Raw genomic sequence first — 19,931 nt, 5'->3', positions numbered from 1 at the left:
AAAACAGGATTATACTTCTTGTCTGATCTAATTAAAATACCTGCGTGTAAAGTAAAATTTATATCGTCACGCTCCTTACGAAGCGTTTCTCATCACTCAATAAACTACGTAAATACTATTTAGTATTTACCGTATGTAAAAAACTGTTTACTGTCCGTATTAAGTGTATCGAACTTGATGTAAATGTACAGTTCACATATAATGCTTCGGTTTGAATTTATATTATTATTTATTCAATAGTATAATGTTTCAGATTTTTTTTTCAATTTAATGTTTAAATTCTAAGCAAAATGGAAGATGAGATAAAAAAAAACACACCCTTTATATAAAAACGTTAAATAATTATATAAAATATATAACGATATGATGATGAACCTAATGATGTTACGCCTCATTTAATGAGTTAGTAAACAAAATATATATTTTTAGACAACAAACAATTAGCCACAAAATTTCCAAAATAATACAGCATGTTATTATCAGGATAGATCTGAATGTGTTATTCCTTTATATCTTTGATAAAGAAATTATCTTTTTAAGTAGCTTTGGAATTATCATGTATAAAAACAGGTTAGGAGTCAAATGTTGTTGAATGCCGGCACGATGGTCGTCATGAAGGGCTTATTAGTTCTGCTTCTCGCTGTAACGTGTGTTGGTAAGATTAAATAACTTCTGTCTTTGAATCAGATCTGAACTCCTCGTGCGTAGAATTAGATCATTATTTGATATGTTTTTAAATTTTCAGTGTCCAAATATGATCCAGGCTTAAGGGGTGAGTAATTTTTTTCCTATCAACTTTAATAGTTATTGAGATAACAGTCAGCCTTTCGAAAGCTCCCCAATGATAACGATTGTCGTTTGCCGATTAAAGAATTTAAAATCCTACCCGTCTTTTCATTTAATGGAGTTAATTAATTCACATGCTATGAGCGTTAAGGTATAATTTGTAATATAAAACGAGATATCCGACTTATAATTTTGATCGAGTTCTAAGTATCATCGGAGTACAGTCGGGTATTAGAAACTAAGCACAATTCATTGTTTAATTGTTTAATAACTGTTGAAAACTTAAATGAAATTAAAGCATAAGATTTTAAGGTATTTTATATTTGGTATAACGTGAATAGGAAAGAACTTTAATAATAAGTAAAAAAAGTAAACAAAAGACAGTCGAAGGGCGCTTTAAAATTTTGTTAAGTAAAATCTCTAATTAATTTATTTTAATAACTATTCTGTAATGTATAAGAAATATCAGGTATAAATCATATCGATAGTGTGATTTAAGGCTTGTTATCAAATTATATGAGAAGTTTGATACACTCAAATGAAGTGAAAAATTGTGAAAATGCATTTTGATATTCAAACAAATACTTGATAAATGTATTCATACTGAAAATAACGTTTTCCAGTGAAGTTTAATGTTGGCTTTAACCCCGGGAACAACTTCTTCTTCAATGTGCCCCGCACCATCGCAGCAGCTATCCATGACCACTGGTCTCTCACCCCAAGGCCTTCTGGGCCTCTGGCCTCGCTGTCCATGTACTGTCACCCAGACCTGACAGTTTGCGCCCTCTTTGACGACAACGGCAAGGCCGCTGGATTACAAATTGCGGTCAGTATCTAATATCAATGATTTTTCGAAAAATTATTTCAAAATCTTGTATATAAAGCTGAAAAGAAAGTTTATTTTTACAATTTTTGCATTGATATACATATATATATATATATATATATATATAATACTGCAATCTAACTATAACATCTCAAGCTTATCATTTTGATTAGCTAATGTCCACGTTAGATACCTACGTCAAAACGATTAAAATTTTGTCATTAAATCGTTTAGCTTAAAACATGTATATAAATATACTGATTGTTAGAGATTTATACTTTGATAAGAATTATGATTTTCTATAAACAGTTGGATCAAACCGAGCTGAAGAATAATAAATATGACATGAAACAAACTGGATTTGTTGAATGGGCTGTGACTTTGAGAGACGGCAGCATTCGAAGATTCTGGGCCATCCAGATGTACTTCGTTGACCAAGGTTTGAGATATATATCTGTTAGACTCTTCCTGGTTACAGTTTATTGCTATATTTAATATTATTAGATATATCGAACAAGCTGTTCACTGTTACTAGAATACCTGAACCTGCCCGCCGCCGACCGCGAGGCTAGTTATGACGATTCCAAGTTACTCCAACAAGATTCTTTGTGGTTGACCGGCTTCAACGGAACTGTGGATAGAATTTCCTCCAAAGACTCTGACATACAGGAAAGTGTATTCACCAGACAAGCTTGCATCCCGTGGATGGGTAATTATTCTTTACAATTTGCACTTTAAAGTACAGAATATGTATGGAATTGTTCTAATTAATGTATAAGGTATTTTTATGCGAATTAATTTCATCACATTTAAAGTACCACATGATATAAGAAAGAAGTAGGAAATGAAACTAGTATCTTTCTCCAGGCCGTCACTATTACCACAAAATGACAAAATCGACACAATGCCGCGCTGATACCATGTACCCCTGGTTCCCCCTGACGGACTCCGGAAACCTCATTGCTGTTGGCATGATGGTTATTGGCAGTTATCCCGTCAAGGAGTCACGTGATTGGTTTGAACATCCTCCGAGATTAGCGGTTTCGGTAAGGCTTATTATTTGTATAGTCTTAATACGCAGACTAGCATCTTTTAGCATTCATTTGGTTTGAACTTGAAACTAGGTACAGGTTAAATACGTTAGGGAGCTTTGTCGGTGCTTCAAGCTTGTACCGCTCAGAGCGAAGCCTGGAATGTTAAATGATACTTACTTTGTACTTAAAATTTTATTCTAAATCAATAATCATTGTGTAGTACTTTTGGTCTGTATAATTTTAGTGTAGCCCTTTTTTTTTTAATTTTTTGAGCAAATTTTTCAAATTTTTAATATTATTTATAACACGTGTATTAGAATTTTCAAAACTAGTATCATTTATTCTGCAAGACTCGTCTTGTATATATATTTTTTTAATTATATATTTCAGGATAAGCTAATATGAACTTTCTTAACTTATATGTTAGGCACTTATTCTATTACTTTGCAATCATTGTAATATCGTTATTAATTTCACTTTTCATTATACACATAACAATAAAATAATATGTTTTACAGACCATCGTCCCTGAAGGACCCGAATGCCTGTATCAACTAGCTGAAAATCCAGGAGTAACCACAATGCATGTGTACTTCATCAACACACCCTGGGGTGTCGGATGCCCGCTTTGGCGTAAATAAAACAATTGACATTCAGTTCAATGTCAACGAATAATTCTAAGTTAATTAACATAGACCTGAAAATAAGATTTCCTCCCGCTTCTCCTGAATAAGAAGTATGTAGTCAATATTTTTAATGTTCTCAGAAAACATGTAAAATAATAAAATCAATAATACTAATGATTGTTTCTTGTTTATAACCATGAACAAATGGTTTATCTATACGTATAAAACACTCATCTAAGCATTACAATAAATAATGATTTATTACTTGTAAAAATCACATATTGAAATACGTACAAGTGCATAGACAAAATATCTGTCCTATAGAGGTGTTTCTATCTATACGTACATATATGTATTATTGAATAAAATAGAATTTGCTTTATTATACACGACAAAAAAGTATTTTAAGTATGGGAATAGAAGAAAAAATGAGGCTCAAAAGGAGGCCTTATCGTTTATCAGTGATATCTTCCAGGTAACCTTTCTGTAAATGACGTAAAAAAGATGAAAGTGGGTTGAGACTCGAGGTGTATTAAATAGGTAATATCCAGGATGACAAAAAATACCAAAATAAATTTTATTTCGTTATTAATGGTTATCAGTTTGTTTTTATATTTTCTTGTTTGCTTTTCAGTAACGACCAATGTTTTCAGATAGTATTGTAAATTAAACATTTGACAGTAACGTAAATTTACCCGTAATTATTCTGTGTTTCTTTGGGAACGAAATCAACCTGTTCCGTGTGTTAGACTTCATATAGGTATGTGTAATTAAAACTAGCAAAAAGCGCAGCTCGCGAGGTGTTTTTACCTAGTAATAATTTATTAACAATAATAAATAATAATATTATTAAAAGTATATTTTAATATATGAATTATTAATATGGATTACTATAACTCATACGATAAAAAAAATCTAATGTCTAATTTTTTATTGTATCTAAGCATTTACATTCCTCATACGGATTTCTTCTTGTTTTCTACACTTCAACATATTTGAGTTTTTAATACTATTTAATCTATTGACGCTATTTCTGCCGGTTTCTACTACTAATAGTAGAAACAATTTAGTTGACACATGCTTTCGACAGATGGCTTTAGTAGTATATTAAACAATTTAGTTAATCCATGCCGTCGATAGATGGCGTTAGTAGCATATTGTATTGTATTAAAAAAAAATTAAAAAAAAAGATATTTTAATGATAAATAACACATCTAGACATGATTCTAAATTACTATGTTCAATTTCAAATCTAAAGGCGTGATACTTTTTTGAAACTAAAGAGTTTAAGCCTTACGGTAGGTACTAAGCAAGAATTCCGCTTTCGAACGAGAAATTAAAATATTATTCATTTGTCAAAGGAAAGAATTTTACCATTAAATTATGATTATAAAACCTTTAGTAAAATAACGTCACTGTATAAACTGTTTAAAACTATACCTAAAGGTCATCCTTAGTTTGTATCGTTCAATAACCCTCGACGAACAGCATAAACTAAAAGCAACAATAATGATTTGCTTGGATGGTTTAAAAGTCACAAGTCAAACCTAACTTTTTCACACCAAAATTAAGACTCGACGAACTAAAAAAGATTAAAATAGGTTTAAACACCGGTTTAGGGAAGTGTTAGGTGCAAGCCGTGTCATCCCCGCTGTTATTATATGTATCGATCTTTGATTCGTTTTGAAATAATAACCCTGAAGTTAAGATTCTCAAGATTATTTCGTGTAAAATTAATTCAGCAATATTTGAGATTGCACCATCCCTAATGTAAAGTTCCAGTTGCTCTGATAAATTTTTTTTTTAATTTTAATTCTATTACAAACTTAACATTGGTTAAATGCTACGTACGTACTAAAGGTATCGTGAGTATCACGTCTAAACCATCGATCGGGAGATAAATGATGTTTTTTATTTACTTTCATAAAACAATCACAGAATATTTACATGGACCGATAAATACACTGTGTAAACTGGAGACTTAATCCTTATGATGTGCACACATATAATAATATTTAAAAAGTATATAATATATAAAATTTCCTTCTCAAAATATAGATTTTAAATAACAGTTTTTTTTTATTAATTATTCCACAATATTAATTTTTACGAAAGATGTCTAATGATCCAGCAATAATTAAGACGAGTTTTTGATTAATTTCGAAATCAATCTCCACCACTAGATGGCACTGATTTCAATAATTATTTTCTATATATTTTATTCAAAGTATTTTGCTCCCGGTCATATCTCTGTAATTAGCTCATAGATTTTCGAACTTCAGATATGAAGTATGATAACTTTTTAAATAATTCAATATATAATAAAAAGCTGACATAGGATGGTACCTACTCAATTAATGTTATTTATACTTCATTTCGATAAAATTTGGCAATCTTGTAAACAAAGCAATTGACCAATTAAGAATAAAGTATCTTTCACATCACTAGGGGCATAGACAAGTGTCTGTCAATGTCAGCTGATCACGTTTGTTTACAATTGTTCATTTGTATTGAACTGAACTATATGTTAATTATATTGTGAAGATTATATGTCATTCAGATGAATTCAATCCAGAATCAATCGACAAAATCGGGGATTTTCTTAACGAAAAGACATATAATAATTCATGTATGTGTAGCGACACATGAAACGCACTTTTACTTCGATTTTTTATTTCTTTACGATTTCATTATGTTTGTTTTAAAAGAAATCATAATATTGTAGGTCCCACGAATCGTACTTGAACTAATAAAAAGGTTATATCAATACAAGCTGTAATTGGTGGTTCCCCGGAGATTCATTTTATCTCCATTGCTCTCTCAGTTGCATCAATGGCTTTTTATTATATATCTGACATTGATATAGAATGAAAAAAAATTTGAACGCAATTTAATGGATTTTTTTTTATGATAGGGGCAAACGAGCAGGCTAGCCAACTGATGGTAAGTGGTCCTTGCCGCTCATGAACACTCCTGGAGCTAGAGGGCTCTACATACGTTAGTTAAATAGAAATTTACTGCCACAGCGTGTGGGCTTTATATTGTACACAAGGAAATATTATAACTATTTTTTTATAAGACATGTATAATAATTTGAAGCCATAGCAAAGATATATTCACCTAATTAGTTGTGAGTTTTAAGAAGTCACTAATGAATTTATTATGATAGAAAATATTAAATATAAGCATTAATTTATAAATATATTATAATTTGTATACTTAGTCGTCACTACAAACGGAGCGTTAATAGTTTTCCATCCATTATTCTTCACATAATACTAAGGTTATTCAATGTGATACCTGAAATAGTAAGTAGCGTTACGATGCGGACTCGTACTAAGCGTTATTTCTGTCAACGTTTCGTTGATTGAGAGTAAACCAATATACATATTTTTTTAAAATTTATTTAACAAAACATTATTCGGTCAGTGTATGTCTGTTTGTATAGCGCCATCTCTTGACTGTTCCTCGGAGTCTTCACCCTCCACGTGTTCAGTAGCCTTGCTGAGTATCTCGTAATGGTTCGTCTCCTCTTTGGGCGGGCTTGTGTCGTCTATACTGTACCTAAAAAATATTAACCACATTTCAATGCTGTATGTATTATCTCATTTTTGTTTTGGTCGTTTTGTTTTTTCCATACTATTATTATTATGTATGTATTTGTGTTAGGTTAGGTTAGTTTTATTATTGCAACTGGCTGGTCGTGGCTCTGGCCCCTTATTAAACCTCCTTGAAATACGCGTCATATTCTTTACGACTTTTCATTTACTTTTTCGAATATCCCTTAATCAAGTCCTGGCCCTGACTTGTTAATGGAACTACCTCATCATATTGCCCTCACCTAATGGGAAGGGCATTGTATTGATTTAAAAAGACATAATAATTGTATATTCGACTTAATAACTTTCCTCTTCTTGAAGTCGCTGTCAGAGTAGTCTACGCTACTCCTTAAGACATTAACACTAACCTACCATTAGTCATTCCAGAGACGAGACGGAACAGACACACGGACGGAATAAATTTTAAAAAGTACATTATTGTGGTATGTGTGGTATGTACCGACTTTTACGTCAAGTCAAAAGCCGTTACTTTGAAATTACAAACATACACAAAATTTTTATTTATTAAGTACAGAGTGTAGATTAATTTGTTGAAAAAGTAACTAAAACAAATCATATCACACATTAATTCTTATCTTTGCATCATATTTATATAACAGTTTATGCTCTTGACTCGGCTCACGTGATCTTCGAGTTTGGATTTAGAGACATATTAATAATTTATAGTTAAACAAACCCAAACAGCAATCAAATCAAAATTCGTTCAGAAGTTTTTGGATGTTAGAGCAATAAACAAACATACATACACACACCAACAGATAAAAAAAATAAAAAACGGAAAATATATAAATCAGCAAACCATTGTGAAATTTGAAAAAAAAATATCATATTCTTGAACAAAAATAATTCTTTATTATAAATAAATGATAGAAAAAATAATATTGATTTCTAACTCGCGTGTTTAGCTTGCTAGGTACCCTTATTAGAGGTTTGCAACGTCACACTAAATACGGAACGTATTCAGTTTTTTGTTCATAAAACTACGTTGATACAACCCTGTTACTGGAGATTAAAGAACGAAACACTCCAAACGTCCCGTATTTAGTTCGTTCCAAACGCGTGGTAAGCGTGCTGTATCTCCACAGACCACACACGTCAGTAGATATCACACGCGTATCGCATGAAGCTAACTTTAATGAGACTTTTTCATATCTCAGTGTTTGTCGCGTTGATGCATTTTAAATCACTTTCCGAACTGATGATATTAAAACATTAATTATTGTAATCATATTTTAAATAGCGGAACGCAACGAAACGAACTTTCATAGCTTATAAATGAAAGTACGTTTATTTACCCGACTGCTGCCAGGAGGGTTATGTTTTCTATTAGCTACTAGTTTGAATAATTTTGCTGTATTTACTTTATAATAAAATGCTTAAAAATAAAATTTTTACTTATAGTTTATGAAACTTTTAGTTACAATATAGAATGGCTGCTTGAGATTAAATATGCTAGCTGAAATAAATATTTTTTTTTTTAATAGTTTGTGGCTTCAGCCATAGCAATAGTTTCATTGACACCGCTGTAACATCTTGAAAAAGCTTTTGATATGTTTGAACAACATCGCAACGCTCGTTCGCAAAACTAACTTAAAGATTTGTTAATTGATATAACTTTCTTATTAAAATATATACATATATATTGAATAAAAACTTATTTTTTCTGTGAATCTCACGATAGTATTAACGAAACCCAAACTTGAATTAATTGAGCCGTTTCCTAGATACAAGCACAAAGTTACAGACGGACACACGGACACAGCCAAACATCATTCAATGATTTTGATTTTATTGTATGTGAAGCGCTCAATAACGGATTTTCCTATGTACCAGCTACATAGATACATCTAACAGAGACAACATCATTAGATTTAGTATTATAATTTTCATACTTTTCATTCGTGACAGCTACGATACTACGGTACGGCATTTCAGACACATTCTGGACAGCGTTGCACTAACCGATAATGTCCTATTATTTGTTTATCACACTACATTAACCCCACTCGCCGTGAGTGATAACACCAAACGGGGAGCAATTAACGAATTTCTCGTTGACATTACAATGCACCTTTATCTTTAAACAGCGTTTTGTAACTAAGTTGCCGATCGTTTTATAACATAATAATTTTAACGACGGTTTTATTGTGACTTGTATAAAAACGAGTTTTCGTGAGACTATTTGTATGACAATTATGAATTATTACGAATAGTTATTGAAATTAGAATTGAAAAAATATATGATCTAGAGTAATAAAAAGTATTATTTAATTTATTTAATTTATAAAGTAAAATAAAACTAATAACGCGTCGTTAGTTAGTATTGTCTGTATATATACATATATATAAACATATATGTGTGTGTATATGTGAACTTACCCGCACGCTCTGAAAAATGCAGCTGCCGAGGGGTTGTGCGTGAGGGCTGTGAGCCGGACACACCTCATCCGTGTGGCCTGAGCCAGTCGCTCCAGAACACAGAGCACTCTCTGACCAAGCCCGCGACGACGGCCGCCCTCCTCGATCTGAACCTCATAGCTGTTGGACACGGACATCATTCGAGACCAGAATAACACGTACAGAAAGAAAAGAAACAGCGAAAGAAAGAGGTTTTATTTTTACCTTAAAAGGTGAATTATATATATTTAATTCAATATTATATTTAATTATAGACGAGCTTTCTGTTATACGCAGGACATTATGAATTATTTTGTCCTTAATGATTTTGTTTATTACTTTCTCCCTCCCTCTCCTCGTTACGTACGCGATACATATTATAAAATAAATGAACATCGCCGGGGCAACATCGTTGTATGGATAAAATATCATATAACAAGTGACGCCGCTGACTCCGCGGAACGAACACCAAGCCGTGTGAACCAGAAGATTCCTGATACCACACAAGCTATGGAATGGCATTGCTATCCTAACATCGGGGCAATCATGTAGTCTTAGGTATAGGTTATAAGTTTTAATATGTAATTTTTATTATAATATACATATAAGTAAGTTTCGTAGTTTTCCTGGAACGTCCGGTTACCACCTTATATAATTTCCTTATATATATAAGTTATTAGTTGTTTGATTATAATATGCCTTACACCTACTTCGTATCAGAACCGCTTTCTAGAAACAACTATTTGAATGTCAATTTCATTCATAATGAGTCAGCGACGTGAATTTGAGATAAAAACAATGATCTAAAAATCGCTACAATCCATTGACCAGCCGCATGATATGTGTATTCTCACATTTTCAATTCCATTAAAGTGTTCAAAGGTGCTTCTTATAAGGAAAATCTTTTATATCGCCTGTGAACTATTCGTGTCACAATGGCTATCACTGAGCTGATCAACTTATTTGTTACTTTGTGTTGTTGATGTTTGACGCCAAAAACAACGAAATCAAGTTATTATTAGTTATAATATTAATTATTTCTCTGTATTAATAAGAAATCAATTGTTAATGAGAACATTAACATATTACCTTACACGGAATGCAGATGCGTTGACCTGAATAAGGTCGGATTGATACATGACTGACTATTCCGATGATATTTGGACAACGGAAAAATTTATTAGATATAAGCTTTACCCTCGTCTTCGATTATACGGAATTATTATTATAAGTATCCATTAATAAAACAATTGTAGACGAATTATTCTTTATTACGCAACGTATATGTTATACCGGTATTTTATATGGAGTTTCTATGTGACAAAAAGACACTCTAGTACATATATTTTTGTACGGATTCCTGTGCTGTGTTCATTCGAAATATACAGCTATATATAATGCTGACCTAATAAATTATTCCTAGTTAAGTTTGTCCGAGCGTCTTTGTTTTGTATTCGTTTTAACTGAATTAAATATGATATAAAATAATCGTTAGTGATGGAGTTACTGAGACGTCTTCGTGTCTATGATAACGGCCTAACAGGAAAAAACATATGCACTGTTCACGAGACTTTGTAATATAAAATATAAAAGATGCGGAATTTTCGACATATATTTAATAATCAGGAATTTTTAAAACATAAATTTTGTTATATTTTTACTATAATATTCGCGTTGTTAAAATTTTTGTAACTTTACGCACCCGGCACTCTAATGTTAAGTGGCTTGTAAGGTAAAATATATAGACAATGAAAGATAATTTTTAATACTTATATATATAATAAATGTTCCATCGCGGTTGTCAAGTTACCGAAGTTTCGAGTGAAATGAGGAGTCATAGTTTTATTTAAATAAAGCCATCTTAAAAATGAATATATATATTCTTTATTTATTAATAACTTTTGTTCATTAAACCTTAAGTTTTATAAAATTTTTAGGTAAAAGATTTAAATTACGCTAAATTTTATTATCTACCATGGGCCTCGGTGACTTCTTTGCAGTACAGTTTCGTGTGTCTGTGATCCGTTAGTTTATTATCTGACCTTAGCTATCCTAAACTTAAAAAGTTAATATTGTGTTAGTTTTAATTCTACTTTATCTGACTTATAAAATTTTTAAAAGCCAAAAATACGTTTGAAGCTTTTCCTCGTATATTAATTGTTTAAATCTTTATAATAGTTTTTATATATTTCTAATTAAATATATTTCAAATAATTTTTAATATAAAATATATGTCTAATGAATCGGGAAATTCCAAAAATTATCAACTTCCTAGTAATATCCTTCGGTCTTTACGTTCATATAAATGTAACAAACTATGAGTAGATGAGTTTTTCTACTAAGTATTAACGGATACGTTCAGTATTTAAATGAATTTCGAGAGCTTTCATAGCTATAAATAATTACAAAATATTAAAAAAAAAACTCCCCAATAATAAAATAATTTATAAAATGTTCTGTTAAATATATGATATTAAAAAAAGTTACATTTGTATAATTTTAAAAATATTATATGTAAGAAATCACGTAAAAATATCCGCGTAAGTTAAGTAATAGATACTGGAATTACTCAAACATTCTTTCAAAATAGTTACTTCTTAAAAAATATGTATTGATAAAAACTTAATTAATATTTACCATGACACGGGCTGGAAAAGTTAAATTTTGGAACTACATACAACAAAACCGAGCCGATAAATAAAAATTTATAAGATATACATAATAAAAAAATAAATAAAAAAAAATTGTAGGTCCAGACTGTAGAGCATCACAGAACCAATATGATTAGGCGTGTGTGGTCATGAAAACTCAGATTACTACGAATTATTGGCAAGGGTGCTGAAGAGGTCACAGGGTTAGTGATACGAGTGCGGAGTGGTTGGCGATATCTGGTGGAGTTGTCATATCAGCCGCAATCTGTGTCTAGCTGCATCGGGATGCAGGCGCTGCTGTGTCTGGCGCTATGCTGCGCTACAGTCCACGCTGCCAGCATATTGGCAGTGCTGCCCACCAACACCAAGAGCCATTACGCGATGTACGGCCGGCTCATAGAAGCTCTAGCGATCAATGGGCATAATATAACTGTGATCACGCATTTCGCTATGGTATGTATTTTTATGGGAATAAGCTTGTTGAAGACTTTAAATTTAAGCTCTAAAAGTTCAGTAATTTTAGCAAAATGTATTGCTTGATTTACTGTTAAGGAAATGATGATGCTTCGATGCTATTAATCGTTATACTTTTTTTGTTAAATTTAAATATTTTTATACGAATTTTTACGTTAAAATTGATTATTTATACTCTAACTTAAGTTAAGCTTAATTTGATTCATGAATAGAAATTATGTGACGAAAAAATTCTTTATACAATACATACTGTATCGAAACAAAGTTAACTAATTTACCAGTTGATTTTTTGGCAGACAGTTGTCTATTCTATAATTTAATATAATAACTTCTGACGCGTAGCCTAATTTATTCTCAAATCATAAATCAGTGCACGTAATAATATGTACAAAAAATTTATTTACTAACGTTCTTAAATAAAAAATATACGAAACAAAAACAAAGCGAAATTTACAAATCTTTGAGTTAATTTAGTATTTTTTTTGTTATTTTCACTTAATGTCAACATTATTTATTTAAAATTATATATTTATTTTTTAAGATAACTTAGTGACGAGAGTAATAGTTCTTTAGCTCCGTAGACCCTAGATAATATGTTTCTTTTCATTCAATAAAAAGGCTGTATATGATGCAAATAATAATCCTAAACGACTACAAATTTTCTTACATAATCTTTATGTCATAATAAGATCAGAATGTGCTGTTCAAAACAATTTATTTCCTGTTTACTGCTTACTGAATTCTATTATCTATGGACAGTACTAGTTCTCTATTAACTGATATAAATGAGGCATGTATGTAGGTAGTTTAAAACTGATTAATCTGATTTTAATTTTTTTTTAAATATAAAATGTTGTTATAATATCCATGACATTGATTCGCCTTCATAAATTCGTATCTCATTTTAACATTGCAGACGATAAATGATAAAAAAATAAATTAAGTTACTTGGGATAGGTCACAATAAGATTAAACTTATATCGGCAAATAAAAAATAAACAAAGACTTCGACAAATCCCATATCATAATGATGTGATAGACTAACTTTCTCATTAAATTACCGGTAAATATCAATAATACAATATATTTTCCCCACAAATAATATCGAATAATATATATAACAGTGTGTTTACATCAAATAGATATGTGGTACAGGTCCTATTGTTGTATGTAGACTCCGTGTCTAGCCTAATAAGTAAATCAATCACTATCAATGAAGTTGAACTTTGTAACTCATAGGGGTAGAGTTCACTTGTCTATTAAACATCTTATCTCGCACGCGAACTCACCCAACCGTACCAAATGAATAGACCAACAGACTTACATAATATTATATATGTGTATTTACTCTGATTAAAGAAAAATCCGCCGCCGAACGTGGACGAGATCAACCTAGCTGGCACGATTCCAGATTTAGCCAACAACCTGACGAAACAGCAGTCGACCTTCAAACCGGACACTATAAGAAATTTGGAGAATATCATCAAGGAATGCGTACACGCTTGTGATGTTGTTTCCCAACATGCTGAAGTCAAAGCACTAGTAAATTCCTCCAAGACATTCGACCTGGTGATAGTCGAAGTATTTGGTAGCGAGTGCTTTCTGCCTTTCGGTAAGAGATTTGATGCACCCGTCGTGGGGTTGCTCTCGAGTGTTCCTTTGCCCTGGTTGAACGATCAATTGGGAAATCCAGAAGAAACTGCCTATGTGCCAGCCTACATGATGGGTTACGGACAACATATGAACTTATTTCAACGTTTTATTAATACCGTAGCAGTGATATGGGCTAAGGCGTTTTACAGGAACAAATCACAGATACCATCACAGGTCTGTACATATATGTATTGTAAATTTATAATTTATCAATAAGCCTAAATATATTTCTTTGCACACAGATAATCGCTGACAGGTTGTTTGGTCCAGGTCCGAGGCTTGAGAGTTTAGCTCAGAACTATAGCCTTGTATTATCCAACAGTCACTTTAGTATAAACGAAGTAAGACCATTAGTGCCAGCTCTGGTGGAGGTCGGGGGCTTACATCTTGACAGCACGCAACAGTTACCGAAGGTAGTTTAATATATTTAATAGAGATAATGCATTCGCGTCCATCATAACTGTCTAGCTTCTATCGAATAACAATGTGAAATTTATGCATTTGTACCAATAAATAAGATAGTATCTAGTGACCTAATTAGATCTGCATTAATTATTCCGACAATTAGGCAATTCCTGATTTTGGTCTCAGAATTCTGTAACATGACAGATTTCCGAGACTTTTTGTTTGTTCTATATATGTTAATATACATATATTTTTAGGAATTAAGAAATCTCCTGGACAATGCTGACGAGGGAATCATATATTGGAGCTTCGGTTCTATGTCTCGCATCGAAACAATACCTTACGTGCAGCTGACACAAATATTCGCTGCATTATCTGAACTGCCACAGACCGTTCTGGTGAAAATGAACAAGAAGATGCTGCAGGGGAATCTGACGGTACCAGACAACATTTATGCAATGGATTGGATACCGCAATACAAAACTTTATGTAAGTTTGGCTATAGACTCAAAAATATAAAAAGTATGTGTTCGTTTTTATAGAACAATAATTGACTACAAGCCGCCAACGGAAATTTAGAAACAACTTATGTTACAAAAATGAAAGAATGTTTTCTGTAGGTAGTTTCGAATGAAGACGAACAATGAAATAAGATTAGCTACATATACTCTTTAAAGACTGTATAACATAGAAAATGATATAAAAAGATCTTCAATGATTCTAATAATAATAATAATTAAGGTATAAGAAATTATTCCGTAGCAAAATACTTTTTTTACGTCTCCTTTCTGTGAATAAGACCCTGAGGTGGGGCTAATAAATAAAATTAATTGTGTTCCATCTACAGGCCATCCAAACGTTAAATTATTCATATCTCACGGTGGTCTACTCGGTACGCAAGAGGCTGTTGCGTGCAGTGTTCCTATACTGATGGTGCCGTTGTACGCTGATCAGGCTTTAAACGCACGTGCTATGAGCGATCGAGGCGTCGCTAGGATTGTGACATTACGCGATTCGACCACCGAGATATGGAGAGACGCGTTAAGACAGCTATTGACAAATACGAGGTATGACAACCATTTGTCACAACAAAATATATAACAAAAAAAATTATATATAGAACGGTTTTTGGTGCTCGGTTTACTATGCATAAATGTAAACTTTTAATGAGTTGTCCACAGATAATTAAACATTTTAAAAACATACTAACTAATCAGAATTTTATAGAAATATTTTGATTTACACATAATACATACAGTAGACAACGCTGCGGGTATCAGCTAGTATTATACATTTGACCCCGAAATACCTATAAAAATTACACACGCGTCGAATACAAGCGAACAGATAAATCGCATTAATTATCATTTAAAAAACAGAATTAATTGTCTCGCGATAACTTTATTGACATTTGAAACGATAAACTGTTGCAAGTACACAAAATTACATCGAAGATCAACATTACAGGTACAAACAGAAAGCTATCGAACTTAGAGATAAATTCTTGGACCGGCCTCTACCACCTCTGGAGACTGGGATTTACTGGATCGAATACGTCATAAGACACAGGGGTGCACATCACCTACGGTCCCCAGCTCTCGACTTGACCTACGCCCAGTACCACCTGCTCGATGTGGCAGCCCTAATCATAGCCATCACCGCCACCATCACATACATACTACATAAGCTGTTCAGATACCTATGCACCCGTTGCGTTCGGTGGTGCGAGAAACACACCGTTATAGAGAAGAGACTTTTTATAAGGAACAGTAGTTTGTTCCAGTGTTTTCTTTGGTTATACAAAGTGAAGCCTAATTAGAATTCCTTTGATACAATATTGTTTAAGATATGTATATTGTAAATAATAATTAGTAAGATATTTATTAAGCCCGCCTTCCAGTGGAGTTAAGACATCAATGACGAAAATAGAAGCTTAATATTTTTATATATATGTATATGTATGAACGGTGTTGCCAACATAGTGCTTTGCCAGGAGATGGAAACGTATTCAATGAAATAAATATTCCCCAAAATAGATCGAGTATTTTTTTCACATTATGGCAATTCTCAAACAATGAATAATAGTTTGAAACGACTTTTGAAGAAATTGTAAAATGAAAGTAACCTCTAAAAAAAAATATTATACATTTTTTTACGGGTGCTTAACCTTCTTTTTAAATCCTAGGGGGGTGGGTATTTTTTTAAAAACTAAGGCTTCATTCGCACGTAACCGGGCCTTTATATCTGATTTTAATAAGAACAGATGACTTAACGCTGACAACGTGGTTTTTGAAGGTCAAGAGAACTGTATGTTTACCTCAGGATCGCATCGGACATGTGGAGCGTTACGTGTTTTTATTTATGAGACTCATAACATTAAGGTAGGTTACTGAATGAGAGACAGGAAACGCTGTATAGCATAACAATGCAAACTTGTACTGAGCATACTGAAGTTTAAAGAATTTTACGGATAGCTATATAAGGCGGATCTATAAAAAAATGTCCGTCTCCATGGACACGAACCTAAATATTTTTTTTTTTCCGGATATTGATTTCAACGCGACACGTCGGGATTATGTAGTTTTTAAAATAATAAAATTCGCGTAGTAAATCCGAAAAATATTAGTTTTATGACACATACGTTCTAACGAGAGCAATTGTAGGCTTAAAACAAGCTACCATCGTCATACTATATACGAAACGTTTGCAGTTTCTCATTCAACAACCTACGTAAATACTATAATTGACAGATTTTATGAATGCAACACTTTTAACGCTCCGTATGTATTTAACCATGTAAACTTATAATAAACGTACTGAACTTTCGTCCGGGTGAATGTCTAACTTCGTATGTATGTATTATATCCGTATTCTAAAGTCATTTTCAACAAACGCTTTCCTATGAACTTGGGCTATGTCTTACACAAAGGATTTTAGAAAAGTGTGTTTAGGCATGTTTTATTTAAAATTTCTTTGAGATAACTAACAATATAAACCACAAGGTTCAAATTTTTCTGTCGACAGCCAGACGAATATGGCAGCCGATATCAGACAAATGTATTATTTAAAATAATATGCCGCAAAAACAATATGTAACTATTAAAACGGAAATTACTTTAACGTTTGTTTTGCGAAGAAAACTCCGTCTAATCGACTCGTGTCTAACTTACCACGGGTTTAAATCGTTAAACTAAACCGACTGTCTTTAGCTTGATATTCATATACCTTACATTATATATAGCATACATTGATACTCTCATGAGTAACTATGTATGAATGATCAACTGAAAGCTCTGTTTGGTTTCACTTACAAACTATTGGTAAGGTTACAAAGTTTCGACTTATTATACTATATTGTTGCTAAAGAAAACTTAGTTTTTTCCCAAAATAAATATTTTTTTTATTTCTTATATGTTCCCTTTATGATCAAAATCAGTGGATAATTTTGAATTGCATTTGCTTATAGTAGTTTCTGAAGTGGGTGTGTTATTTATGTATGTACTAGCTGTTGCCCGCGGCTCCGCCCGCCTTTTGGTTGCTTTTCACATAACCATATATATTATATATATCAAACTTAAAATTGACCGGTCGCTTTTCGCACAACCATATACATATCAAACTTAAAATTGACCATAACTTCTTTTTCCCTTGACCGATTTTGACGAAATAAAGTTTTGACAATGCTCCTAATTTTATGTAATCCAACTGTGAAAACCGCGTTCAAATCCGTTGAGTAGTTTTGAAGTTACAACGTACCAAACAGACAAACAGACTAAAATCCCTTAAATTGTTTTTTTGCTTTCTATGACTCTTCTTTAATTGCCTCCTATCAGTTTTTTGAAAAAATATTTAATGTACAGACATTCGATTTTTACTGTCTTATTATATGTATATTGATTACAGTCATGGTACTAAATTTAGTCCCCCCAGTTTTAGATACACACATGAGATACTTGAGGGCAAATATATCTCGGGATGAACAAGAATCTATCTGATTAATGTACTGGCCAAATTATTTATATTCTTAGAATTTCAAGGACTGTAGTAACTTATTTCCTTTAATATATCTATTTTAATAACATGTACATTATATATTATAAAGTATTATAAAGTATTACATCCCTTACATATAGTCTGCTACTTACCTTTGATTGTAAGTTTTTTTTGCATAATTATAAAATTATATTCGTAATTCACCAGAATTTAGTTATATTAATTGTGGGGTAGTCGAACTAATTTTACTAACAATTTTATACTGAACTCTAGTAAGTGAGAAAACTTCTCAACACATTTTCCCAATAATACATGCAGAAAGTAATTTTATTTTATAAGAAAATTTTGAAACTAATGTCAATTAATACAAATTGCAAAAGTAAATTTTACATAATTTTGATAAAATTTATCTTTACTACGTAATCTTTGGTAACATCGATGCTTCTTACCAGTACAACACAGGATCTCCAAAGTCCATATCAAATCTGAAATGTGAGAAGGCCTGTAATGCATTATCTTTATCCTTAGCAATCAGGTACCAAGCAGCATCATCAGTCATTTCTTCAACTTTACGATCTCTGTTCCAACCCCATGCACATGTCTCATAGCTGAAATATGTAACAATAAAAGTAAAATAAATTACGAAATTGTATAACAAGTACTTAGGAAGTAAATTGCCCTATCATGAAAGAAATCATTAATATCTAAGTGGAATTCAGAGAAGTCCTTTTTTCAATGTGTGTAAACATTTAATTTATTGATACTTACAGCCTCTTCATATTCCTTTCTGTAAGGTCTATAGCCCAATCCAGAACACTTCTGTTGAGTTCAGTCACCCTTTGTATATACATGTCAATTTCTAAGTCTTTGTTTGAATACACAAGCAACTCTTTGCACAAGGGCGCCAGGTCTTTAAGTCTATTTGCAGAAGTTACATAGGACATGCCGTCGGCTATTCGACGCTGCTCAAGCTTTCTAGCTTGACGCTTTTCCTTGCTCTTACTGGCAGATGCCAGTGTTTTCTTCTATGAAAAGTATTAAAATATGAGATGTGTTATACTATAAAACATATTTCTCCACATTGTGAGCCATTCTTAAGTGTTTTTTAGGCATCACAATTATTAGAAACACATATCGACTATAGAATTGGTAATTTTAATAAAATAATAAATGATATTGTTTAAGAAAGCTATTAATACTTACTCCCATTTTTATCAAATAGACTGTATATAATGCTATATATTTTTGCTATCTTTAATTTATAATAGGCGGGAAGAATTGCACAAATAAAATATATACAAACATACAATACAATGCCGTAACTGTAAGTCAAAACTGTTATTCGCGAAACAAGAAATTGTGAAATGGATATTGTTCAAGCATTACGATTGGTTAAAATATCCTGGTGGTGCATATCAAACCAATCGTATCACATTTTAAGACACATGTCGTAAAAAATTTAATCT

At 32.0% G+C, this 19,931-nt stretch overlaps 3 protein-coding genes across 3 annotated transcripts; 2 read left to right on the top strand and 1 right to left on the bottom strand.

Moving 5' to 3' along the window:
* The first annotated feature begins 541 nt into the window (after window positions 1-541).
* LOC116773315 (uncharacterized) lies at window positions 542-3,446 on the top strand. The gene is made up of 7 exons (XM_032665742.2): window positions 542-655; window positions 746-772; window positions 1,410-1,612; window positions 1,922-2,051; window positions 2,148-2,321; window positions 2,480-2,658; window positions 3,165-3,446. Exons 1-7 carry the CDS (start codon window positions 583-585, stop codon window positions 3,285-3,287), a joined length of 909 nt encoding a protein of 302 aa, XP_032521633.2. The 5' UTR covers window positions 542-582; the 3' UTR covers window positions 3,288-3,446.
* Window positions 3,447-6,640: 3,194 nt separating this feature from the next.
* Window positions 6,641-19,893, bottom strand: LOC116773160 (N-alpha-acetyltransferase 40). Its single transcript, XM_032665556.2, has 5 exons — window positions 19,669-19,893; window positions 19,234-19,490; window positions 18,915-19,073; window positions 9,272-9,430; window positions 6,641-6,836 (listed from the first exon to the last, which is right to left on the bottom strand). Exons 1-5 carry the CDS (start codon window positions 19,672-19,674, stop codon window positions 6,698-6,700), a joined length of 720 nt encoding a protein of 239 aa, XP_032521447.2. The 5' UTR covers window positions 19,675-19,893; the 3' UTR covers window positions 6,641-6,697.
* Window positions 12,202-16,495, top strand: LOC116773159 (UDP-glucosyltransferase 2-like). Its single transcript, XM_032665555.2, has 6 exons — window positions 12,202-12,393; window positions 13,774-14,241; window positions 14,310-14,480; window positions 14,730-14,961; window positions 15,320-15,539; window positions 15,940-16,495. Exons 1-6 carry the CDS (start codon window positions 12,226-12,228, stop codon window positions 16,289-16,291), a joined length of 1,611 nt encoding a protein of 536 aa, XP_032521446.2. The 5' UTR covers window positions 12,202-12,225; the 3' UTR covers window positions 16,292-16,495.
* Window positions 19,894-19,931: the final 38 nt, after the last annotated feature.

The sequence above is a fragment of the Danaus plexippus genome, assembly GCF_018135715.1.
Source record: "Danaus plexippus chromosome 18 unlocalized genomic scaffold, MEX_DaPlex mxdp_35, whole genome shotgun sequence".
Lineage (NCBI taxonomy): Eukaryota > Metazoa > Arthropoda > Insecta > Lepidoptera > Nymphalidae > Danaus > Danaus plexippus.
The sequence above is the reverse complement of the archived record's forward strand: the minus strand, read 5'-3'. Positions and strand labels throughout refer to the sequence as shown.

What these genes read in the sequence shown, in the direction of transcription:
- LOC116773315 (XM_032665742.2), top strand. Translation starts at nt 583, where the DNA reads ATGTTGTTGAATGCCGGCACGATGGTCGTCATGAAGGGCTTATTAGTT. An exon ending in TCTCGCTGTAACGTGTGTTG is followed by an intron (nt 656 to 745) that starts GTAAGATTAAAT and finishes TTAAATTTTCAG; the next exon opens with TGTCCAAATATGATCCAGGC. An exon ending in AGCTTGCATCCCGTGGATGG is followed by an intron (nt 2,322 to 2,479) that starts GTAATTATTCTT and finishes ATCTTTCTCCAG; the next exon opens with GCCGTCACTATTACCACAAA.
- LOC116773159 (XM_032665555.2), top strand. Translation starts at nt 12,226, where the DNA reads ATGCAGGCGCTGCTGTGTCTGGCGCTATGCTGCGCTACAGTCCACGCT. An exon ending in TGATCACGCATTTCGCTATG is followed by an intron (nt 12,394 to 13,773) that starts GTATGTATTTTT and finishes CTCTGATTAAAG; the next exon opens with AAAAATCCGCCGCCGAACGT. An exon ending in AATCACAGATACCATCACAG is followed by an intron (nt 14,242 to 14,309) that starts GTCTGTACATAT and finishes CTTTGCACACAG; the next exon opens with ATAATCGCTGACAGGTTGTT.
- LOC116773160 (XM_032665556.2), bottom strand. An exon ending in GGAGATCCTGTGTTGTACTG is followed by an intron (nt 9,431 to 18,914) that starts GTAAGAAGCATC and finishes CGTGTCCAACAG; the next exon opens with CTATGAGGTTCAGATCGAGG. An exon ending in GCATTTTTCAGAGCGTGCGG is followed by an intron (nt 6,837 to 9,271) that starts GTAAGTTCACAT and finishes AATATTTTTTAG; the next exon opens with GTACAGTATAGACGACACAA.